At 36.0% G+C, this 26,583-nt stretch overlaps 1 protein-coding gene across 3 annotated transcripts in view; it reads right to left on the bottom strand.

Annotated features, from left to right (window-relative positions):
• ROCK2 (Rho associated coiled-coil containing protein kinase 2) overlaps positions 1 to 26,583 on the bottom strand; it is a 98,419-nt gene that overhangs the window by 35,468 nt on the left and 36,368 nt on the right. For 2 of the 3 annotated variants that reach the window (XM_036262464.1, XM_036262463.1), the window contains exons 2-9: positions 24,890 to 24,971; positions 23,226 to 23,326; positions 14,878 to 15,015; positions 7,696 to 7,956; positions 7,260 to 7,404; positions 4,171 to 4,309; positions 1,656 to 1,747; positions 817 to 976 (exon numbers count right to left, since the gene is read on the bottom strand). In XM_036262464.1, coding sequence (XP_036118357.1) covers positions 817 to 976; positions 1,656 to 1,747; positions 4,171 to 4,309; positions 7,260 to 7,404; positions 7,696 to 7,956; positions 14,878 to 15,015; positions 23,226 to 23,326; positions 24,890 to 24,971 — 1,118 coding nt within the window. Of the gene's footprint in view, positions 1 to 816; positions 977 to 1,655; positions 1,748 to 4,170; positions 4,310 to 7,259; positions 7,405 to 7,695; positions 7,957 to 14,877; positions 15,016 to 23,225; positions 23,327 to 24,889; positions 24,972 to 25,397; positions 25,514 to 26,583 lie in introns of those variants that run through there. The other variant, XM_036262465.1, reaches the window with a different exon arrangement.

Consider the following 26,583-nt stretch of genomic DNA (forward strand, 5'->3'; position numbering starts at 1 on the left):
TGGCTCCTCACTGCCTATAAAGTCAAAAGCCCCTTGACAGAACACACAAAAAACATCTTTTGCATAATTCTTCTCCTAAACTCCAACTTCAATCTATTTTCTAATCTTACCCCAAAAACTCACTTGTCAACCAATATTTATTGAACAACCTATGCCAAGCTTTGTGATAGATGGAAGGATTTAGGCAAGAAAACTACAGTCTTATCAAGTCCTTCAAATGGTCATAAGCCAGAAATATACACCCTATGTTTGAGCCCCACTGGATTACACTACTGTGCTCTCAATGAATGCTTACATTCCAAACTTTTGCTTCCACTACTCACATCCTCACATCTCCACCATTCAAAAAAACCCTTTATCTTTAAATTTAACTAAATTTAAATTTAGCCATCTCTGCCCTGAGATCTTGCCTAACTTCTCCCAAAGAAACATGACTTTTATTTTTCTTCCAAACCATCTTAGATTTTTTGGATACCTTTCCTAAGACAAATAGCACATTCTACCCTTCACTATGAGGGTATAATCTTCTCATATCCCTCATTAGTTGACAAGCTCCTTCAAAAGCAGGTACTTGGTCTTATCTAAAGCCCAAACTAATATAGAGCATTGCCTTGCATTAATTTATAAAAGAATGTCATGTAACAATCAGAAATAAAATAATGAAATTAAATGAAAAATAACTCTTCTGATAGTCCTTTTGGAAAAACTAAAAGTTTAAAACAAATTAATACTTTTTAAAAATATAATCCAGTCCCAAAGCAAGACAACTCTTTATAGCTAGACTCTGAAACAATGAAAATGTAATAAATAACATACAAATTTTCTCTGTAGTAGGTAAATCCTATAAAAGGCAGCTGATTTCCCACAAAAGCTTTAGGAATTGGAAAGGTTTCTACATCTCCTTTATCATCTTCGATGTCATCAAAATTGCTGCTGTCTATGTCGCTGCTGAGTTCAGGTACTACTGGAGCTGCCGCTATGAAAAAAAATGAATTATTTCATTCATAATCAAAAAATAAATTTGAAAATACCCCTATTTTATATTAACAATATATTATATTAATATTAATACAATATACATTAATAATATATAATTGATAACATTTTATGATTTACTATAGAAAATTTAATTAACACATTTTCCATTTTATCATTTCAAAGAATTAAAATTTTATAAGCATTTTACTACATTAGATCAGTTTTAAATATAGAGAAATCAATTAAAGAAAAGCAGTATGATATTACTCAAGGTATTAAAATTACAAGCAGTAATAACTTGCACATACATTCTTTGGTTTTCAATTTTCTACATTCTTTAGTAAAAAGATTTCTTACTCTTCAAATTAAAGTTTATATTTCCCCATTTTGAAAATTATTGAGATCCACAAAATTTAACTTGACAAATAAAGAAACCTATGATGTTTAATATAAAAGTATTGGAAAATATTGTTACTAAATACATATTTATTGTATGCTTAGTTTGCTAAACTACTGAGGTAATATTAGTTATAAATATTGTCAATGAACAAATTTAAAATGAAACCTCTTAATTTTAAAATTAGTTAGCATTAAGTGTATAAAACATACTTGTTAATTCAAAAGAGGAATCTATTTAAAATGTGATGTAATGGAAATATTTAAATTTATTGACTTACTCTCTCTTATGTTATCCCAATTCCACTGATCATTCTTAAAGAAAGGATGTTGTTTGATTTCTTCTACCCCATTTCTCCCAAGTCGTACCTCCCTAAGCAATGCAGTTAAAGATTATATAGAAGTAAAGTTATGAAGACAAAAATATTAACTCTTTATCGCAACAAGAATCAACATAAGGATCACAAATAAGTTTGAGATATCTTTTTTAAAAGCTTCAGCATAAATATTTCTCAAAAACAAAACAAAATACAATCTCTATTTTATAATGTATAATCTCTACAGATAGATTAAAAAGACAGTAGTGTATAGTAAATGTCATGAAAAGTGAAATATATTTCAATCTGTAGTTTGTGTCAAACAAAAATACACATGAGACTTTCAAATAACAAATTCACCTGCATGTGCCAAAATTGCATGACCAACTTTAGGATGTAAAATGGACAAAGATCTAACTTTTGGCCCAGAACAATTATCAAAACCTTTCTAGTAAAAATGTTATTTTTAAAATCTCTCCCCTTCTTAAAAAGAAAGCACATGTTGTATTTGAAGCTATCCATATTTCTCTAATAAGTTTTATCTCTTCATTAAAATTATTGTTCTAAACACAAAAAATTGTCAACAAATGATTTCATTTTTTGACCCTTTGGGTCTTCAATTAAGACTATATGGGGAAAAAAAAAAAAAGACTGAAAATAAAAGGCCATGGAGCTACGTTTAATTTAAGAGCAGAACCTTGAGAGGGAAGTGATCCTAGTCATACTAATGGCATTAAATTATTATCAAAATATCTTTTCTCTACCTACAATCATTCTTTACTACAATCTCCCTCCTAATAAATTGCTAAGGCAAATCTGTCATGAATGATACTCTTTCCAATAACACATGCTATATCCTATATTTTATATTTGATCTTTCAGCACAAATTATGGTCATCCTATGAAATCAAAACATGATACAGGATTTGTTTTGAGTTTATCAGCATGGATTGTACATAAATCACACAATTAACAAATCTTAAAAGTTTTATTCTACAAATGATTGATAAAAATAGAAAAAATGATTAAATAAAAATAACTTTTCTTGCTTCCTATGAAAAAAGAAAAATATTTCATAATATTCACTTTGATAAAAATTAGGAAAACAATTATTGTTAAAAAATATTCCCTGGTCTAGCTGGTGTGGCCCAATGGGTTGAGCATCATCTCAAGCACCAGCAGGTCACCAGTTCAATTCCCAGTCAGGGCACATGCTTGGTTTGCAGGCTCGATCCTCAGGAGGGGACATGCAGGGGAGGTAGCCAATCGATATTTCTATATCTCTCCCCCTCTCCCTGAAATCAATTAAAAATATAAAATTCCCGGTCCTGGCCAGTGTGTCTCTGTGGTTAGTGTTAGCCCATGCACCAAAGGGTTGAGGGTCTGATTCCCAACCCTGTTTAGGGAGAGTGCAGGATGCAACCAATTGATGTTTCTCTCTCTCCCTCTCTCCCCTTCCCTTCCCTTCTCTCTAAAAATCACTGGATTAGATATCCTCAGGTGAGGATTAACAACAACAAAATATTTCCTGATGTGACTCTCAAGGTCAATTTTGCAACATCACTCAATTCCCAGAATTCCACCTTTAAGATTTTATCCTACAAAAAGTATGCAAAGATATATGAGGACAATCACTATAGTACTTCTTGTAACAGCAACTAGCTAACAAACATAAGGTGTGCTAAAGAATCATAGCACTTTAGAGCTACAGATGCCCTTACTTTAATCTATTCTGATGCCATCATTTTATGAATGAATAAAATTATTTCCAAATAAAGTAAAATAATTTCCCTAAGAATGTAAAGCTAGTAAATAAAGTTTGGGTGGGGGAGAAAGTACCCTCTTGTATGTGTTGGTCCTTTGATAGGATGACTCCTGTCACAACTATAAATGGGAAACCAGAAAAGAACTGAATGGAGAGGCCAAGGAAGAAACTCTGAATAGCTGGTTTTCAAAACACTGTTCATCTATTTTGTTTTAAGAAATATAGAATTTCCAGGACAGACTTGCTCATATTCAAATGCAAATAAAAACAGGTTGGAAAGGAGGCACTCCCAAGTTAAACACAAACAGTTTTTAAGATTATAACCTGTTAAGTATTTAGCTGCACAAAATGCTCTTCTTTCAAAAATTGAACAATCAAGGGTAATATGGCTTAAGCCACCTCAGAGGCGAAAATGTGAATAATACAGTTTTATTTTTCTCAAATGCATTATTTTAGTAAGTTCTATTTTTTGTTTTGTTTTTAGACATGAGGGTTAAGGTTAGAGTTAAATTACAATTGGGCTGCACACACAAAATGACAAGGGTAACCCAACACTGGGCTTAGCAGTAAAAAAAAGGCTAATTCAGAATTAAATGCAATTAAGATAAGGAGAGAGATTGATTTCATATGTAAATAAGAGTTAGGTATGCTTTCACTTCTACAAGTTTAAAAGTTAAAGGTGTCATCTCTACAAAGACATTCAATATATATTACCTGTCTGTTAGGAAGGCACAGATGAGATTCTTCGCATGTTTAGAAATTTCTGCATCTTCAGGGAAACATAGTGAGTTTTTATGATCCATAATTTTGCTATATGTTCCTACAAGTGAATCTGCATAAAATGGAGTATCCCCTAAAATTCCGAGAAAGAAGACATTGAGTGTAATAGAAATACAAATTAAACACTTTTCGTCTAATATTTAAGTATGTTAAGTATAAATTGGTCACATGCATGAAAGAATGAATGGTTATGGGCTAGAGGTCTCAGTCAAAACAAACAGGTATAACACCAAGAATATATTTAAGTTTGAACCATACCAATGACCCATTAACCCTTATGAGCAAAATAAATTTAATGCTAACTCTAGAATTTTGTGGTTTTGTTTTTTTGTAATAGTGGGAAAAGAAACAATTTACTAAATAATTAAAAAGTTTACAAAGTGAGGTCAGATTAGTCAGAGTCTTCTAATGCTTGGAGATTACTCTCTAGAGCTTTGTTATACAATACAATAGCCACTAATCACATGTGGCAAATTACAATTAAACGAAATGAAAAATTCAGTTCCCCAGTCCACCAGTTACATTTCAAGTGCCCCATGTGGCCAGTACCTACCATAGTGGATGCACAGATATAAACCATTTTCATCATGATAGAGAGGACAGTGCAGCTCTAAGAGTTAGACCAGCCCTATTATTTTATATATGAGGAAGGTGGGCCCAGAAAAATGACATGTGATTTGCCTAAGATGACACATATCTAGAGCTGAAAATGGTAGAAATGGTTCCTGCTGACTAATGATTGTGTAATAAAGAAGTATTCAAACAAGTGTCAAGACACAAAAAGTTGAAGGTATCATTTTGGCCAGTACTCAACTGAAGCCACAGGGTTAAAGGCCCTGCTAGTATGCCTTAACTACAAGTCACCTTAGTACAAAACAGACTTTCCCAAAGCAGTCAATCCAAAATTTCAAAAGGGGTATTCAGGTAGATTGTTTTTATTTGTTTTCAAGGGCGCAGGAGGCACAGGGCAGTTTTGAATTCAAGGTTCTTCTAGTGTCATTTTTAATTGCAATAGAATCCTTTAAATGAATTCCAGTGCCAACCAACTAAGCAAGCACCAGAGCAAGCTCAGAATACTGCAAAATCAGTACTAGTCAAATTCATTAAATCCAGCTTTCAGAGTTGAAAAGAGTAGCAGAAATTTAAATCTCTTCAAATGAGCCATATGACTTCCTACAAAATATTATTTTCTAAATCCTTAGGAGAGTCTAGGCAAATAATAGAGTATATTCTACTTTCAAAAGATTACAAGACACACCTAATGCATCATCAGACTGGGCCAAAGATGGGGAGAATGGACAGCTACCTGGAAACATATGGTGAATACAAAGAGACCCACTACAAAGACAAAAGTCTAAAGCAAAGTAGGTCATACTATAACATCATACTAAGCATAGCAAGATCAATGCTTCATATACAGAATGGTCACCAAGAGAAGGCAATTTAGCCCTGGCTGATGTGGCTTATCTGGTTTGGAGTGTTATCCCGTACACCAAAAGGTTTCAGGTTCCATTCCTGGTCAGGGCACGTACTCAGGTTTGGGGTTTAATCCTGATAGAGGCATGTGTGGGAGGCAACTGATTGATGTCTCACTCTCACACATCAATGTTTCTCTCTCTCTCTCTCTTCCCCTCCCTCCCTTCCTCCCTCCCTAAAATCAATAAAAACATGTCCTTGGGTAAGGATTTAAAAAGAGAGAGGAAATACAATCTTTTTTTTTTATCCTCACCCTAGGACATTTTTGTATTTATCTCCAGATATGGCGGAAGGGAGAGAGGTAGACGAGAGAGAGAGAGAGAGAGAGAGAGAGAGAGAGAGAGAGAGAGAGAGAGAGAAAGAGAGAGGTGAAAGAGACACATCGACTGGCTGCCACCATACGACCCCAACCAGGACTGGGGACAAGCTGCAACCAAGATACATGCCCTTAGCGGGAACCAAACCCGGTCTCTCTGGTCCACAGGCCCAGGTTCTAACTGCTGAGCCAAACTGGCCAGGGCAGAAGACAAACTTTGTTACAAAAAAGTTCCTTGCCTAATTATTACCTAAATTTGAGATTTACCAAAATGTTCTGATTTTTTAAAAAACAATAACTATACTCAATTATCATATAAATTTTATAGATTTTCTACTACCAATTTCTTTTAGGGTCATTATCTATAAAATAAATTCCCCATTTTCTAAAAATATATTCTCAATACTAAAGTCACTCATATAATATTATTAGCCTTATCACACTTGCCTCAGAAAGTGAATTTGGCTATATCTCCTCTGTCCCTAAGCCAGATGATTCAGTCACTAGCTTCCTTAGCCAGAGATATTTGTGTGTCCCTAGTATTTAGGAAAAGGAAATTTTAAGAATGAAATCCATGATATAAAGAAAAGTTTTAAAACACTTAAGCCTTTCAAATTTTGATTTGGTCAAAGTAAAAGAAATTATTAAATTTGTCTCTGAGTTTTCTGAGACTGAAATACAAAATGTAGTTATCTTGATAGTCAAATGGTCAAAAACTATATTTATGATTTACTTTACTAGAATTTCAAACAAAATATATAAACAAGAAATATATACAAGAAATTAAGTTAATAAAAATCACTAACAAATTACATAAACTAAAAATGTACTTTTAGTTCTCTATTATTAGAACAAATATGAACAGCTTCATATTCAAAATATTTACAACAAATACTGTTAATAAAAAAAAAATCTCAAGACTGGAGGCCCACTGTAGCTGTAAACTTGCTTCTGGCTGTTGTATTTTCTTAATACAAAAAGGTCTACTGAAGGAATATTTCCTAGTAGTACACTTTCAATTCTTTTCGTATTCTACTCAACTTGCCAGTATGAGGTTTGGTTTTAACTTTCCAATTAACAATCTGTCATATCAGACACTATTCATTCAATGTTTTCATAAATCCCACTTCTTCCCTAGGACACATGCAATAATTTCCTTATACTCCCAAATTTTTGAACTAAAAGTATCATGAGGTAAGTTTTGAAAAAAGAATGTTAAATATTTACTTACCCACCAGCATCTCAAAAAGGAAAACACCCACAGACCACCAATCACATTCTCGCCCATAGTAACCATCACCCCCTTGTGATTTCAAAACCTCAGGTGATATATAATCAGGTGTTCCAACTGCTGTATCACAATGCACCATGCCTGTCTGGGTAAATAGCAGAGATGAAGGGAAAAAAATGTGTATAAACACACACACACACACACATACACACACAAATGCAACTAAGGGATAAAAACTGCATGGCTCTGAGAGGAGAGAGGACAAATGCATTATGAAATGCATTAAAATCTGGGTATTTTATTACTTTGAGTCATACACAGTAAGCATAACTAAAGTTATCCTTGTTTAAAACTATAAAGTCCAGATTTAAAGTGTTTCTTTTATTTTTGTTTCCAAAACAAAAACCCAGCATTTTTATACTTGCTTATTACTTACTTCATCCATTTTCATACATGTGCCAAAATCTGCTAATTTTAGATGTCCATGTTTATCCAAAAGCATGTTGTCAGGCTTTACATCTCTATGAATTAAGCCCATGGAGTGTATGGCATCCAGAGCAAGAACAACTTCAGCAGTATAAAATTTGGCCCATTTTTCAGGTACATCATAGTTACTCATAAGGTTTACAAGGTCTCCACCAGGCATGTACTCCATTACCATGTATAGATACTTATCATCTTGAAAGGCACAAAAGAGCTGAAATATAAAATGGAAAGAAAAAAAAATTGTTTTAAAGAAAGAAAATCAAAACCATAAACAGAACAAAACCCCAAAACTGTTATTTCTACTGGAAAAGGACAAATTATTTTATTTTATTTATTTATTTTATCCTCACCCGAAGACATTTTTTCCATATTTTGTTCAGATAAGAGTGGGAGGGAGAGAGAGAGAGAGAGAGAGAGAAACATCAACGTGAAAGGGACACATCGAGTGGTTGCCACTCGCACAACCAACCAGGGCCGGGGGCAAACTGCAACCAAGGTACATGCCCTTAGCGGGAACTGAACCCAAGTCTCTCTGGATCGCAGGCCAACGCTCTAACCGCTGAGCCAAACCGGCCAGGGCAAGACAAATTATTTTATATACAAAACCAACTTTATAAAATCTTTGATTTTAGATCTGGACATCATTAAGGGAAAAATAGTTATCAGACAAAACTTTGACATGGGTATCTTCTTCATACTTACTAACAAAATATGTATAAATGTATCATTTTCCCTCTTGGAGAATACAGGAATCTATCTATTATCTGTTAATCCTCACCCGAGGATATTTCCCCATTGATTTTTAGACAGAGTGAAAGGGAGGAAGGGTGAAAGAGGGAGGGAGAGAGAGAGAGAAATATTAATGTGAGAGAGTCACATCGACTGGTTGTCTCCCGCAACCGTGGCTAGGGATCAAACCTGCAACCCAGGTACGTGCCCCTGACCAGGAATCAAACCTGAGACCCTTTTGTCCATTGGCCAATGTTCTAATAGCTGAGCCAAACCAGCCAGGGTTACAGGAATCTATTTAAATAGAAATATTTTATTTATTTATTTATTTATTTATTTATTTATTTATTTATTTTTTATCCTCACCCGAGGACATTTTTCCATTTTTTTTTGTACAGATAGAGTGGGAGGGAGAGAGAGGAAGAGACAGAGAGAGAAAAACATCGACGTGAAGGGACACATCGAGTGGCTGCCACCGCACGACCAACCAGGGCCGGGGATAAACTGCAACCGAAGTACATGCCCTTAGCGGGAACCGAACCCGGGTCTCTCCGGACCGCAGGCCGATGCTCTAACCGCTGAGCCAAACCGGCCAGGGCAAATAGAAATATTTTAAAAGAGAAAAAGAATAAGACAAAAAAAAATATTGCAAATAACTCATAAAGAAGAGAGCTAAAGAGGTAGGAGCAGTTTAGTAAAATCTAAAAAACATCAGATTCAATGGCCACAAGAAGAGATAATACATTGCATACCACGGGAAGAGTAAGTAGTTGGTAGCCATGTTTTAGAACAGGTCCTTCTCCCTTTCCCCATCTTCTTGCTCATAGTAAGTGGCAGTGTTACCTGCACCCACACAAAAATAGTGGCATTGGGACCACAGAAGCTAAGACACCAAGCTAGGTTGCTCCGGACCCCCAGGAGAGACAGATAAATCACAAATTCAGAAGAAAAGCTATCCACATGTCCCACCCATCCCAGAAACAAGCAATTGCAAACAGAAAAAGTTTCCACAAAAAGAGAACAAAGCCAAGAAATCAACATTTTAGAAAAACCAACATCATGACATACAGATAAAGCAATTCAAGAAACAACAAAATTGCCCATATATGCATGAGTCTATATTGGGGTTTTCTATTTCACTTAGTTGTTTTGTTTATTCTTGTCACCAAGTACCACAGTGTTTTAATTAATTCTGTTTAGCTGGCTTGATACTGACTGAGGTTCTTAGATCTATGGATTTATAGATTTCATCAAATTTGAAAAAATTTTGTCCATTATTTCTTCAAGTATTTTTTCTCTCTCAGCTCCTGTCCTATACAATCCCTTAGCCCCTTTCTCAGACTGGAGAAATCATATATAATCTGTTTGGTGTTGTCCCATGGATAACTGATATTCGTTTTTTGTTTTGTTTTGTTTTTACCCCCGGATGTGCCTCACCTTGTATAGTTTTTATGCTCTGTCTAGAGAAATGAAATAAAAGACTTGTGTGCAAATGTTCACTATTTACAATAGCCCCAAAGTTGAAACAATTCAAATGTCCATCAATCAGCAAATGGAGAAACAAAACTGAGTATTATGTATATACTGTGTTTTCACACAACCAGGTATACTGCAATACACTTCCAACGCTAAACACTTAAGAGTTAGCATCAGACCCCACAGTTAAGAGTTCAGTCTTCTATAAGACTGCCCTCACTTCAGACATCAGCCACACTTTCGGCAGTCCCCAGGCCACCTGCATTTCCAACTAAATAACTAAAAATTAGGAGTTTCATGACCCCCGAAGGCTCGATAATTGACCACGATGACTCACAAAGCTCAGGAAAGCACTGTACTTACAATCCTAGTTTTATTATAAAGGATACACAAGGGGTGAAGTCTGGGAGAGCACAGACTTCCTTGTGGAAGCAGGGTGTATCACACTCTGCACATCCATGTGTTAACTAATCAGGAAGCTCCACTGAGTGCCAATGTCCAAAACTTTAATTAGGGTGTCACTGCACAGGCATCATTAAATAAATCATTGGCCATGTGATTAAACTCAATCTTTAGCTATCTTTTCCTCTCTGCAGTTTGAGCCACTAGTTTTTTCTGGTGATCAGTCCTCATCTCAAAACTATCAAAAGGCCACCAGAAGCTGCCTCATTAGAATAACAGACACTCCTATCACTCTAGAAACCCAGGCACTTTTTAAAGTTCTGTGCTAGGTGCTCTGGCTGGTTTTGCTCAGTGGTTAGAGCTTCAGCCCTTGGACCAAAGAGTCATGGGTTTGATTCCAGTCAAGGGCACGTACCTCAGTTGTGGTTCAAACCCCAGCCCTGGCTGGACCAATCAAAGTCAGTCTCTCTCTCTCTCTCTCTCTCTCTCTCTCTCTCTCTCTCTCCTCTTCTCTTCCCTCCCTCCCTCCCACTCTATCTGAAGATAAATAAAAAATATCCTCGGGTGAGGATTAAAAAAATATATAAACAAAGTTCTGGTCCAGCGGTGTGGCTCAGTGGTTTAGCGTCAACCCAGGCACTAAGAGGTCGCCGGTTCAATTCCTGGTCGGGGTATATGCCCAGGTTGTGGGCCCGATCCCCAGGGGGGGGCATGCAGGTGGTGGCCAATAGATGTTCTCTCTCACTGATGTTTCTATCACTCTCTCCCTCTTCCTTCCTCTAAGAAAAAAAAATATTAAAAAAAAATTAGAGCCCTTTTGGCTCAGCAGTAAAGCATAAGCCTGCGGACCAAGGAGTGGTGGGTTTGATTCTGGTCAAGGGCACGTACCTCAGCTGCGATTCATCCCTGGCCCTAGGCAGGGTAGTGTGGGAGGCAGCCAGACGATGTATCCCTCTCACATCTATGTGTCCCTCTCACGTCGATGTTTCTCTCTCTCTCCTTTTCTCTCCCTCTCTCTCCCTCCCACTCTAACTGAAGATAAACAGAAAAATACCCTCAGGTGAGGATTTAAAAAAAAAAAATTAGAAAAGAAATGTAAATAAATAAAGTTCTGTGCTAGGAACTGGGGAAAAAGAGAATATATTCTTTATTATACCACACAACACAAAAAATATTATTCAGCACTAAAAAGAAATGAAGTACAATACATGCTATAATATGCATGAACTTCAAAACTGTATACTAAGGAAACGAGACCACAACCAAAAGACGACTATTGTATTATTTGATTTATATGAAATGTCTAGAAAAGGCAAATTTATAGAGAAAAGGAAGCATATCAGTGGTTGCCTAGGACTAGGAAGAAAATGGAAAATGACTATAAATGGGTACAAGTTATCATTTGGGGATAGTAAAAATGTTCTAAAATCAGACTTTAGTGATGGGTGCACTACGGTAAATTTCCTAAAAATCAATGAATTATAGAAGTTGATTTGCAAATAACTTAATAATGCAGCTTTATTCACAAGAGACAAAAACTGGAACCAACCCAAATGTGCACAAAGAGAAGAATGGATAAACAAATTGTCATATATCCATGTAATGGAATACTATTCAGCAATAAAAAAGAAATAAACTACTGATATACTGCATCATGGTTAAATCTCAAAACAATTTTGCTGAATGAAAGAAACCAGGTGGGATGCGAGTAAAGTTAGAATGGACACTGTACAAGAAAAGATAAGTGAACTTAAAGATAGCACAAAAACTACAGAATAAGGCACACCAGAACAACAAAAAAAGACTGGGGGAAAAAAAGTACAAAACAAAGAGAATATCAGTTACTAACAGGACATCAAGCAGATTTTATTTATATATATATATATATATATAAAATAGATTTATATATATATATAAAACTCAGGTCTAAGAAAGAGGCTGAGAGTTATGAGACATGGACTAAGACAGAGAAAATACTTAAAGAAATAATGGCCAAAATTATTTCCAAATTTGATGAAATCTATAAACCCACAGATCTATAAAGCTCAATCAATTATCATGCAAGTTAAACAGCACTAATTAAAACACTGTGGTACTTGGTGGCAAGAATAGACAAATCAAATAACTAAATGGAATAGAAAACCCCAATATAGATCCATGCATACATGGACAACTGTATTACAACAAAAGGAGGCAAGCTATACCAGTGTGGAAAGAAAAGCTGTTTTCAATATATGATGTTGGAACAATGAGATATCCACATGGGAACAAATATAACATAATCCTTAAATAACAACTTATTTTTAAAAATCAATCTGGTTTGATCCTAGACATAACAAATACGTCAAAAAGATAACAAAACAGATTATCTTCATTGAGTTTAAGGTAGGGTATTATCAAAGTAGTAAAAAAATTCTTAAATTCATCAAAAGACATTAATTATGAAAGTATGACTAAGTTGTACTACATAAGAGTTGCAAATCCCTATTCATCACAACATGCTACTACAGAAGTTAAAAGGCTAGCACACATAGGGTATCAGAGCTCTACAGTGCAACGAAGAACGTCCGTGCATGAGGATGGCTGCCTTGGGGTATTAAGGCCCAAGCAGGTTGATGAGGACATCCAGGCAGAAGGGAAGTCTGGCATGAAATATCAGAGCCCAAAGAGGATGAGGAGGGAAGAGGTGTCCAGGAAGGAAAAATCAGAGCTCCAGTAGAGAAAAGAGGGGGGTTCATAGAGAGAGGAAACAGGGGCAGCAAAGATAGAGACTGGTTATGCAGGTTATACCCAGGTAAGTTGATCAACTATTTAAATGTATTAAAAATAATGGAAGCCTCATTTCCCACAATTGGAGAAACAAGTCAAAAATACTGACAGGAATAAAACTAAAATGAACCTATGGTGTTAGACTATGAAGTATCAATGTGAACTCATGGTTTTCAATATCTATAATGGACACAGGAAGAAATACAGCTGTGCGTGTGTGTGCACGCGCGCAAACTCAACCCACTGAGGATGCCTGAGAGCACTGACATCCAAATAGCCATGAGCACACAATGCCAATGAACACTTTATAAAGGTCCATTTAGCAGAATTAAATATCAAAGACATCAATTTATAGAATGAAAAACTAAAAATGTCAATGACTCTGCTACTATAAAAGCAATTTAAAGCTAAAAATGGAATAATTTATCGCAATCATTCCTTAGTCGGGTAAATTATCATGATATATGATGTGCTATAAAAATTTTAATTTTAGCTGTACATTACCAGAATTTCTATTCACTGAATACAATAAAAACATAAAAGAGGAGCAGTGCTGAAACTCAACATCATAACAAAACAACAGTAGCAGGCTATTACAATACACAGTCATCAATGTGGCAATTTTTTTTTACCTCTAAATTGCCTTCCACAAGCAAAGTATCAAACTCCCAGATCATTTAAGCATTGTCAACATGCAATGGTATATACCTAATCTTATTCATACACTTGTTCAAAATGTTTGTAAAATTAGATATTAGTATAAAAAACTATTTAGAGAAACAAAGCTAGTGCGGAATATAACTGAAAAGAAGGTAACATAGCCCTGGCCGGTTTGGCTCAGCAGTTAGAGCATCAGCCCTTGGACCAGAGAGTCCCGGGTTCAGCTCCCACTAAGGGCACATACCTCGGCTGCAGTTTGTCCCCAGTCCCAGTTGGGATCGTGTGGGTGGCAACCACTCAATGTGTATCTCTCACATCGATGTTTCTCTCTCTCTTCCGCCCTCTCTCCGTCCCACTCTATCTGAAGATAGATGCAGAAATGTCCTTGGGTGAGGATGAAAAAAGAAAATTAGAAAAGAAGGTAACATAAAATCATTAATTCCTTACTTAAGAGTCAAATACAAGGCTGAATTAGGAACACCAAGGCTGTCTTATATTATAGGTAATATATAAAAAAACTGTAAAATAATTTTCAAAATCTTTATTGCATGAAGGTTTTTTTTGTCTTGCTTTGAGATAGGCTGATTATTGTTTTATTACATAAATCATAAGAAAGAGTAGGCAGGAAATAATGGCATACTTTTAACCAACCCAACACAATTCTTTATAAAGGAATTAAAAAGGAAAAAGTTGCAAGTAATACTTGCTTCCTAACACAAATGTTAAGTATTATATGTCATGTCTATATGGCATACTTCTTAAACAAGCATACTGAATTAGATCTTATTAACAATAACTGCACTGTCGCCCAGCTGGTGTGGCTCAGTGGTTGAGCATCAACCCATGCACCAAGAAGTCACCGGTGCAATTCCTGGTCAAGGCACATGCCCAGGTTGTGGGGCATGCAGGAGGCGGCCAATTGATGTTCTCTCTTACCGATGTTTCCATCTCTCTCTCCCTCTAAAGCCATTAAAGATTAAAAAATAAAATAAATAACTGTACTGTCAGGAAATATAGAATATTCAGCATACAAAATTAGTAATTAGGAATGATAAGCACTTATAAAAGAGAAAAATAAACTTATTAGTATGCTTACCTGAACCACCCAAGGACTATTGGCAAAGGCCATAATATCTCTTTCTTCCCAGAAAAAAGCAGAATCTGATCTTTTTATCATTTCAAACTTACTAAGAAGCTTCATGGCATAAACCTTCTGTGATGCTTTATGACGAACCTAATGATTTTGAAAACATAAAAATTATTAATATTTTAATTTTATGAGAAAGGTGAACAACAAATCACTATAATACTATTATTAAAAAACTTTAGTTACAAAACAAAATGATCCTTAGCTAACTAATAAAAAGTAAAAGTATAACATTTTTAATGAAAGAGACAGAGAAGAAAACTCTCAACAGTCTAAATATTTCATGAAACATACCATGCCTTTAAATGCTAGGTTCAAAATATAACTCTCATTTCATCTAAATAAAGCTAAATTCACGAAGCTTCATTCTCTCATGTTAATTAAGCTAACCAACTTTAAGATTAAATATTAGCCCTGGCCAGTTTGGCTCAGCGGTTGGGCGTCGGCCTGCGGACCATAGAGTCCCGGGTTCAGTTCCTGCTAGGGGCACATACCACAAAAAAAAAGATTAAATATTATTAAATGATAATATAAGATATGTATATGTATCTCTCACTATCTGAACATAAGAACCTAATAAATGTAGATAGCAAAGAATAGTTGTAATTTTGTCATCTTTCTTTCTTTCCTATTTAAGAGGTGTTATTTTTAAAGGAAAAAACTATCAACAATATCGTTATTTGATCAATTGTTATCTTTTTCATTAGACTATAAATTCTTTAAGGGCAAGGACAGTGTCTATTCTGACTGTCATTGCAATCCTAGAATATAACATACCAAACTCACAGAGCCAATAAATATTTAATGATTATAATAATTAATATTTATTAGGTCATAAATAATAACTGCTAACATTTACACTTGGATATCTAACAAGATGTCCAAAATTGAACTCCAAATCTTCACCCCTGAATTTATCCTTTCTAGTCTTCCTCATTTCAGTAAATGGTATCTTCATCCTCCCCTTGGCTCCTCTCATACAGCTTATCAAACTCATTAGCAAATCATGTCAGTCCTACTTTCTAAATTTTTTTTCTTTATTGACTTTAGAGAGAAAGAAAGGGAGAGGGAGCCCCGGCCAGTTTTGCTCAGTGGTTAGAGCGTCAGCCTGCGGTCCAGAGAGACCGGGTTTAGTTCCCGCCAAGGGCACGTATCTCAGTTGCAGTTTGTCCCCGGCCCTGGTTGGCCGTGCGGGTGGCAGCCACTCGATGTGTGTCCCTTTCACATTGATATTTCGTTTCTCTCTCTCTCTCTCTCTCTCTCTCTCTCTCTCTCTCTCTCTCTCTCTCTCTCTCTCTTTCTCCCTATCACTCTATCTGAACAAAAAATGGAAAAATGTCATTGGGTGAGGATAAAAAAAAAAAGAAAGGGAGAGGGAGAGATAGAAACATTGATGAGAGAGAACATCGATCGGCCGCCTCCTGCACGCCTTCCCCACTGGGGATTGGGCCCACAACCTGGACCAGGAATCGAACCAGCGACCTCTTGGTGCATGGGTTGATGCTCAACCACTGAGCCACATCAGCTAGGACATGTCAGTCCTACATTCAGTTTCCAAATCCAACCATTTCTAACTACCTCCATTGATACCACCCTGGTCTGACATCTTTTATTTCTATTTCCTGCAATAGTCAGTCTCACCTAGTTTTCCTGCTGCCACTCTCATCCACCAACAATCTGGTGATCCCTCTAAAATATAAAAAATATAAACCATTTCCTGTCACTCCTGCTTCCCATCTCATCTCTGCATGTATTGTCCTCCATGCCTGGAATCACCTCTTACAGGAGAGCCCAGTCCCTTACTTCCTTCAAATCCCTCCTCTCATGTTACTGTCTTGGTGAGATCTATTCTGATTAAGCTACTTCAACTTTCATCTCATCCCCCCCCTCTGCTGCCCACACATTCCCTATTCCATTTTCTCTTCCTTGCTTTTGTTCCACTGCACTTATTAATATCTTATATCTACTTATTGTATTGTCTCTCAGCACTAGAATTTAAACCCAAAGAAGGTAAGGATTTCTGTTTTGTTCATTGCTTAATTGTGAGGGTCTAAGATTATGCTTGGCACATAATAACCTTTCAATAAGTATTTGTTGAAAGACTGGATTTACTGAGTGATGCTTACTATGTGCCTGGCACAGTGTGTTTTGAATACATGTATTACCTTATTCAATCTTCAAAACAATCCTAATGAGGTATTATTTCCCCTTGTTACAAATGAGAAATTTGAGGCACAGAAAAATTAAGTAACTTGTGTGTCTGCATCCAGAATATGTACACCCAAATTAGGATGCCTTTCCCAGAACGAGGCCAAATTATATCTGTTGAATCAGTCTTCCATTCACTTAGTGCTCCTTTGCACTCAGATGTATTAGTTTTTGTGCAACAAATTATATGGCCACCCTACTGAGGGTTGGAGGAAAGAAGGTAGGCAATCGAGCTCCTGATTACAGATTAGAGAGAGACCTAAACGATCGAGCCTATTTCTACCTTCCCAATTTAAATCTCGCCACTTCCTTCCTCTTGTTCATACTTCAAGAACACTTACCTTCTTTCAGTTCCTCTAATATACCTTTCCTGAGGCTCTTTACTAGCACCTGGAAGGTACTAGAAAATCTATCACAGTCCCCTGATTTCACATCTCACCCAGAGACTAGCTCCTTCTCCTCTCAGCTGAAATATAAACTCCTCAAATGAGTGGCCACTCTATCCAAAGTAGGAATTCATGGCTCTCTACCCTCTAACGCCATTGTTTTCTTCCTAGCAGTTACCATACTTACAATTTTTTGATGTTGTTTCCTTGTATTTACTTTTGGTCTCTCATATTAGAACGTAAGCTCAACAAAGGTAAAGAATATTCATGCCTATGTTATTCTCCATTATACCCTCAGTGACAAATACAATGCCATCACTGACAATTAAAAGACACTCACTAAATATTTGATGAATAAATTAATGTCTACAAAAATTTTTTATATTTGCTAACTGGCTAAACTATAAATTCTAGTTATGAGAAAATAATCAACAGGTAATATTTCTAGTTATCTTTCATCAAGTATTATCCACATATAGAATCAATACTTTTAGCCCTGGCCGGTTTGGCTCAGCGGTTAGAGCGTTGGCCTGCGGTCCTGAGAGACCCAGGTTCGGTTCCCGCTAAGGGCATGTACCTCAGTTGCAGTTTGTCCCCGGCCCTGGTTGGGTTGTGTGGGTGGCAACCACTCGACATGTCCCTTTCACGTCGATGTTTCTCTCTCTCTCTCCCTCCCACTCTATCTGAACAAAAAATGGAAAAAATGTCCTCGGGTGAGGATAAAAAAAAAAAAAGACAGAATCAATACTTTTATAGTATTAATTAAAATAAGGTCAACCAAAGGAATACATATATATATATATATATATATATATATATATATATATCACGGAAGAACCATCGTACTTTACAAATAAGATACTTTATTTATTTTTTAAAATCCTCACCCGAGGATATTTTTTCCATTTATCTTCAGACAGAGTTGGAGGAAGGGACGGGGGGGGGGGGGGGGGCATCGATGTGAGAGAGACACATTGGTCGCCTCCTGCAAAACCCTGACCAGGGCTGGGGACTGAACCGCAACCAAGGTACATGCCCTTGACTGGAATCGAACCTGCAACTCTTTGGTCCACAGGCCAACACTCTAAACTGCTGAGTCAAACTAGCCAGGGCCAGATCAGATACTTTATAAAATAAAATAAAATTTTATTTATATATTTATATATATATATATATATATATATATATATATATATAAAATTTTAGAAAATCATACAGTGCTGTATACCTCTTTAGTAGAGAGCACCTTCAACCCATGTAAGAAATGTAATTTGTTGAATGAACTTGAACATACCACTGACAAAAAAGACAAGTCTAAGCATGAAACAGTAAATACAAATAAATATGTTATCACTCAGAATCATGTACTTCTGGCTAGGGTAGAGTAACTAGTAACTGTTAGCCCTCCCACTGTAAACTATCATCAAAATGGCAAAACATGTGAACCAACTGTATTCAGGCTTTGTCAAATAGGCAGCATAAGACAATAATCCCTGAGAAAAGATAAATTAACCAGGTCAACACCATAACTGCCCAAACACTGTCTTAATCAGCATAAAGTGATCACCTAAACTAAGCACAGTAATCCTGCTGAGTTGAAAAAGCAGAGATTAGAGTTCAAAACAGATGATATGAGGTAGGGGGATTATGCTGGGCAGAAAATAGGAAAGAAAAGGGTTATGCAGGCCCAGCCAGTGTGGCTCAGTGGTTGAGTGTTGACCCATGCATGCACCAAGAGGTCGCTGGTTCAATTCCTGGTCAGGGCACATACCCAGGCTGTGGGCCAAATCCCCAGTGTGGGGTATGCAGGAGGCAGTCAATCAGTGTCCTCTCTCATTGATGTTTCTCTCTCTCTCTTCCTTTCTCTCTAAAATCAATAAAGAAGCAAAACAAAACAAAACAAAAAAAACAGTTATGCACAGCGAGGTCCCTAGAAGTATTATGTGAGTCCTTGGCTAAGGGCTGAACTATCCAAAGAGAAAGTACCAAAAATTTACTAGAGAGCGAATGCTATGGGATTGATAACAGAACAGAGACACTACAGTTTCAACAGCACTGGAAAAACATTCGATTTCCAGCCAAACAACAGTGGAGAAACCTTGCCAATTTTCTGAACAGATGAGATTAGGGGAAAGAACCATGTTCTAAACCAAGGCCTACTCTAACACTCCCTAACAAAGTCTAATAATACCACACAAAAATCTCTCTCTAAAAAATCAATAAAGGAAGGAAAAAAAAAGACCAAATAGGTTGAAAATGAAAGGATGGAAAAAGATATACCATACAAACAGCAAGAATAAGAAAGTAGACAGAGCAATATTAATAACAAAGTAGACTTGAAAGCAAAGAAAAAAAGATAATTCAGATAAAAGGAGTATAGTCCACCAGGAAGGCATAAAAATTCTAAATATGTATGCATATAATAAATGAGCTTGAAAATTCATGAAGCAAAAATTGACAGCATTAAAGAAAATAAAAAACAGAGAAATCCACAATTTCAATTGGAAATTTTAACATCTCTTCTCAGTACTTGATACAACAAGTAAACAAAACTTCAGTATGGCTATGAAGAAAATACAGCCCAGAATGAAAATTGCTTAATCAAATTAAAAATATAAAAGTTAGTACATCAATAGGTTACATCACTTATCATTGAAGTATTTTTGATATACTGATATAATGTAACTTTACATGAAAAGAGTCATACATGCAAAGGGCCAAATAAGTTATGATGCGAGTCAAAGATTACATCCATCTTCTATATTAACTTATTAAACTGGAATAACAATTCCTTTGATTTGTATAATGTTATGACATTTATAGAATGCTGAAAATAAACACATGGAAAAGCAATATAAAAACATGGATGGGGAGCAGAGGATTAAGGTATAAAGGATCCTCTCCTTAAAACTACAAATATCTTCCATAGCAGATAGACCAGATTTTTAATTGATTTATGTTGAATTAGCAAATTATCTCAAAGCAAATGCTCATTCTAGCTCTGCTATTATTTGTTATTTTAAAAAATGTTTAAAATGTTGTTAAAAAGGTTGCTAAAGTACTTCCTCTTCTACATTTATGTCACTCTTCTAAACTTCACTTAATATAAGAACAAATTAAATTTAAAATGTTTCCTAACTTTATTAGAAGAAGCAATCCATATAACATTGAGTTAATCAATTAATTTATACTGTAATATTATTTGTTTGACTCAGACCATAAAAGAGTTTTAAGAACTATGCTATAAAGCACAGCTGTGAACAGAAACTAAAAGATATTTTGTCAGCTGGTAGAAAATAGTTAAATATCTGTATGTTTAATTTTTTATAGATGAATTAACTAAAGAACAAACAAAAACAAAACTAGAAGAAAAAGGCCATTCATTCAAATAAACAAAAAAATGACATAAAACAGGCATAAGATAATTTTCTAAACATGAGAAAAATGTTTATTGACTTTACTTTTGATGATTCTTTATGCAAAACTATCTCCTTCTCTGCGCTTCCATAATACTTATAATAAACTAATATTATTAGTTGTGTACATGTTTGTTCCATAAACTCCTTCAGGAACAGAATATAAACTTTTATATGTAAGGATGCCTAGTGATTGGTGTAATGCTGACTTGTCCCATTCAACAAATTCAATAAAATCATATCTATGTCAGATCTGTAAAACTTTTAATAAACAGATTATTTTGGGTAGATGCTCTAGTTAATGAAGCATGAATTTCATGTTAACTATTGTGATAAGATACCTAACTGGCTCATAATACAACAGTTAGGTACTACCAGCTTACGAGTCATTGACTTGAACTACAGAACAAACATTAAGAGGCAACAGCTGTATACATGCCAAATGATTCATTAGAGAGGTAATCTAGCATTCTAATTTCACATGGTTTAGTTATCTATGACACATCTTAATGAAGATGTAAAATAAGCCATTGTACATGTGAGTTGAAGAGCAAAGTAGAAAGATCTGAACAGTAGCAATAAATTTGAACCTTGACATTATACAATTGTATTTAAAGTCATAGGAATGCAAGAGCTCACCTTGGGAGAGAATGTCAAACAAAGAAACAGGAGTCTAGCCTTTAGGAATTACAGCAGGCCCTTGAATAGTGTTGTTTTGCTCAACACTGGTTTGTTATAATGTTGATGAGGGGGGAAAAATATCAATTCCTGGTCAGAGCTACTGTCTGTGTGGAGCCTGCATGTTCTCCCCATGTCTCTGTACGCTTTCCCTGGGTATTCCAGTTTCCTCCCAATCCCAAAGATGTGCACATTAGGTTAATTAGTATGTTGAGTGAGGGTGGGAGTGTGTGTGAGTGCACCCTACAATGAAATGGCATCCTGTCCAGGGTTGGTTCCCACCTTGTGCCCTGAGCTTCTGGGATAGGCTCTGGCCACCCTCAACCCTGAACTGGAGTAAGTGGATTGGAAAATAAATTTTCTTACATGTTTTCATTAATAAGAGAGAACCCTAGAACCAGTCCCTGGAGATCTCTGTCCAAGGTACCATTCATGCCTTCATCAGCCTCATTAGAACATAGCTATTAAATTAGTATAAAGCTGTCCGGCCTGTGTGGCTCAGTGGTTGAGTATTGACCCATGCACCAGGAGGTCACCAGTTTGATTCCCAGTCAGGACACATGCCCAGGTTGTGGGCCCCATCCCCAGTGGGGGCATGCAGGATGTGGCCAATAGATGTTCTCTCTCTCTGATGTTTCTATCTCTCCCTCCCTCTCCCTTCCTCTCTCTCTAAAATCAATAAAAGAAAAAATTAGTATAAAGCCGCCTACCCATATGCTTATTCACTGACATTTCTCCATAGCATCAAGTATGTCAGACTTATTCAAATCTATTGTAGATATATATTACACCTACTGCACTGCCCTGATCTACCAGTTCAATAAACATATTAAAGAAAGAGGGAAGAAAAAGGCAAACTAGAGAAACCCAGGCTGGTACTTAGTAATCACTGCTTTTCTTGGTGCTCAGTCAAGAAGAGTAAAACACTATTGAGTGAAAAACAGAATTTTACTCCATAATTCAACTAAACGGACACGAACAGGAGTTTCATACTCAGTTGATAGAAATAGGAATATTATTATAGTTCCTCATTTAATACTATAAATGAAATATTGCAAACATTTATAATATTTCCAGTTGGTACACTTTGGCCGGTAAAGATAAGTTCCAGTCATTAAAGTGTCTTTGTTGGCTTTCTCATATATCTAAATAAACCTCAGTTAATCAAGCAGAGACGTTGTCAATACGAACACCCTACGCAGAACACATTCGTCCTAGGGCAGTCACTAGGCAGACCGCGTGTGAGCCGAGCTGGCCCTCTTCTAGCCCTGTCCAGAGCTGGTAGGCCTGGTGCTCACAGCACAGCTACCCCTCTCTGCAGATGGGCACCGAGGCTCTCGGGGACAGAATAACGCCACCCCTCAGGAAGCTAACCCGGGCATGGCTGGGCACAGAAATGAGATCTACTCCAGGGCTAGTGATCATGCTTCACAAAACTACGTCGTCGAAATAATAATAATATTGGGGAAAGCAGGAGAGGGGTAGGAGCGGGGAGGCGGGGGGATCAATGTGAGGAGAAAGGAGGGACATCTCTAATACTTTCAACAATAAAAAAATAAATAACATATTTAAAAAAATAATAAAAAGAACAATACAAACATTTTCTTACCAACTGGACTTCACCAAAAGCACCTCTTCCAATAACTTTTACAACATCGTAGTCTTCTGCCTTCATCTGTAGACCCCTGATTTTTTTCACAATTTTCTCATCTACAATTAAAAGATAATATTTGTTATTTGTAATATTAATCATCATAATTATAAACAATATTTTTAAGTAATCATTATGTTTTCAACAAACTTACTTCAAGAAATGGCTTAGTTTTCAGCTAAATCTGTCAGTTTTTAAAGGTTGCTATTTCAAAATCGAAGATACAGCCTGGCCGGTTTGGCTCAGCGGTTAGAGCGTCGGCCTGCGGTCCGGAGAGACCCGGGTTCGGTTCCCGCTAAGGGCACGTGCCCCTGTTGCAGTTTGTCCCCGGCCCTGGTTGGTCGTGCGGGTGGCAGCCACTCGATGTGTCCCTTCACATCGATGTTTCTCTCTCTCTCTTCCTCTCTCTCCCTCCCGCTCTATCTGAACAAAAAAATGGAAAAATGTCCTCGGGTGAGGAAAAAATAAATAAATAAATAAAAATCGAAGGTACACATTAACTTTATGTCAAAGAACCAAAATGCTATGGTTTATTAACACATATAAACAAACACTATTGACTACCAAAAAAGTAGCAGTTAACCTATTCTATTTGACTCTGTTGTTCGGCAAGTTAGATGACAGCTGAAACAGTGATGACCCAAGCTATCCTGAGTGCATTCTAAATCATGGGAGAAAGCGACTATAAAAGTACTTGCAGGGCTATTCTTAGTAATGATTTTTTGGAAGACTACTTCTTTAGTAATCACATATTATAGATATGGTAGCTGTAGACAAGATTGTTGAATTAGGAAAATAGTCCAGTCTCTGACAATTCCAAATTAACGAACTTCTGTGTTGATATAAAGTATATATTAGTTACTTTAAAATTTAATTATTCTTAGAATTCAACTTCATTTACATCTTCATAGCAACATCAGTACCAACTATTATTAAGAGTTAACACATACAAGGCAAAAATTGTTATTACATTATCTTTCACTAACTAGACTGAAATGTCTACATTTATACAAACAAAGCTCATTAAGTCTTCTGGATAATGTAAAGGTAAGCCTTAGAGTTGTTAATATTAATCTAAAACTTCTCTTGGAACTGCCATAAATAACCTGTCCTGAAACCACTTGTCTTAATAATTTATACAAAATCTTGAACTTTAGCCCTGGCTGATTTGGCTCAGCAGTTAGAGTGCTGGCCCTCGGACCAAAGGGTCTTGGGTTGAATTCCCAGTCCAGGGCACATACCTGGGTTGCACGTTTGATCGCCGGCCCTGGTTGGGTTGTGAGGAAGGCAACCTATTTCTCTCTCACATCGATGTTTCTCTCTCTCTCCCCACCCCACCCCTATCTAAAAATCAATGGAAAAATATCCTCAAGTGAGGATTAACAACAACAAAAAATTAAATAAATAAACCTTGAACTTTACCTACTTTATATGCTACAATTGGTTCTGCAGTTTTGCTTCGAAAATAAACCATATTAGTATTTAAATAAATCAAGTGGCAAGCTAAAAATTACTTAAGTTTAATAAATTAATAAGTTTAGGGATTTTAATAATATTAACCAAATATAAATCTCTTATCAAAGTATACTTATGGGATCAAATATAAAGCTTAATATACTTACATCTATTTAAGAAATTATCTATATTCTTGTTTTTCCTCAAGGCCGGAAAATCCAAATCAAGGACCAAGGAATTTAAGCCATCCTATTTAACAACAACAACAAAAAGAAAGTTGTTACAATTTCCAAGTATTTAAAAAAGTCTTTGCATTTTATAATTGTTCTCACTGAATAAATGTTAATTAACTCTGATATAAAATTTCCCATTGGCATAATTCCAATACCTTTAACTGACTCCCTGTCAGAGAATATTAGGATTGACCTTATTATGTTTTCCTTTGTTCTTTTAGCTCACAGAAATAGTCATTTTAAAACATGCATCCACTATTATTTTTGTTGGTTAGAGGTCTTCTTTTCTCTATTCAAATGCCCAGTAAAATTTCACCAAGCTTTTGACAATAAGAAATGCACCCAGACTAAGGAAGTTGCCATTCGCGTGACAATCATTAATTTTGTGTACAGTGCAAAGAATAGAAAATCCAAAAATAAATAAGACACTAACTATCCTTACCTTCAGAGAACTCAGCCTCAAAACTAAATTTCCCATAAAAACATGAAAACAGGATGATGCATTGTTCAGATTTCTATTTTCTTCCTTAAGTTTTCTGTATTTTCCAGACTTTCTACAAGAATGCATTAAATTTATCATCAAAATAGGAAAAAGTACATACATATAACTTGGTGGGAATGACAAAAAAAAAAGATACAAATTGCTTATTGGATATGCTTGTGTAGAAAACCATGTTTCTAAAACACTATCATATATACTGTGTCATCCCCAAATAACTCTGAGAAGGGCAGGATAAAATATATTCATTTTAAATAGAAACAAAATAAGGCTTAGATTAAGTGACTTAGACTTGCCCAATGTCATGCTATTAGTAAATGACAAGCAGGATACTACCTATATCTTACAGGTCTAATATACTAAACTTAACGCCCCTCGACTCAATGATCAGACTAACACCAACGGGAGCTTAGAAAGATAAAGAAGGAAGCTGGAGGATTGCAAAAAACGTAACAGCAATAAAGAGATTTTCTGGGGATCTGGGTAGGGGAAAAATTACATGCAAAATTTAGAAATGTAACTTGGACTTTAAAGCTACTAATTCTAGTTGTACATACTATATTTACTATTCAGTTATACTTCATATTTTAAATTATCATTCTTTAAAAAATGTCACTACTTTATGAAAACATTAATAACAGATTTGCAGAGGTGCTAAGAGTAAACTATAAACATTTTCAATTACAATGAAAGTAATTTATACCCCACTGATATAATATAGGCACACAAAACAATCTAGATTCTCTTTAACTGAAATAGACATTAAAAATAATAAATATCCAACTTCCAGTCAAGTCTCACTTTGAGAGTACCCCTCTACCCTGCCCCATGCCCACAATTCCCCTCTTCAGGACAGCTGAACTGCTTGTTAAAGATTCCAGCATTTTATGATATTAGGACTTTTTTTCTTCTTTTTTTAAAAAATATGGAACGCATGCCCTGGCCAGTTTGGCTCAGCGGTTAGAGTGTCGGCCTGCGGTCCGGAGAGACCCGGGTTCGGTTCCCACTAAGGGCGCGTACTTCGGTTGCAAGTTTGTCCCCGGCCCCGGTTGGTCGTGCGGGTGGCAGCCACTCGATGTGTCCCTTCACGTCGATGTTTCTCTCTCTCTCTCTCTCCCCCTCCCACTCT

Source organism: Molossus molossus, unplaced genomic scaffold (genome assembly GCF_014108415.1).
Source record: "Molossus molossus isolate mMolMol1 unplaced genomic scaffold, mMolMol1.p scaffold_m16_p_15, whole genome shotgun sequence".
Taxonomy (NCBI): domain Eukaryota; kingdom Metazoa; phylum Chordata; class Mammalia; order Chiroptera; family Molossidae; genus Molossus; species Molossus molossus.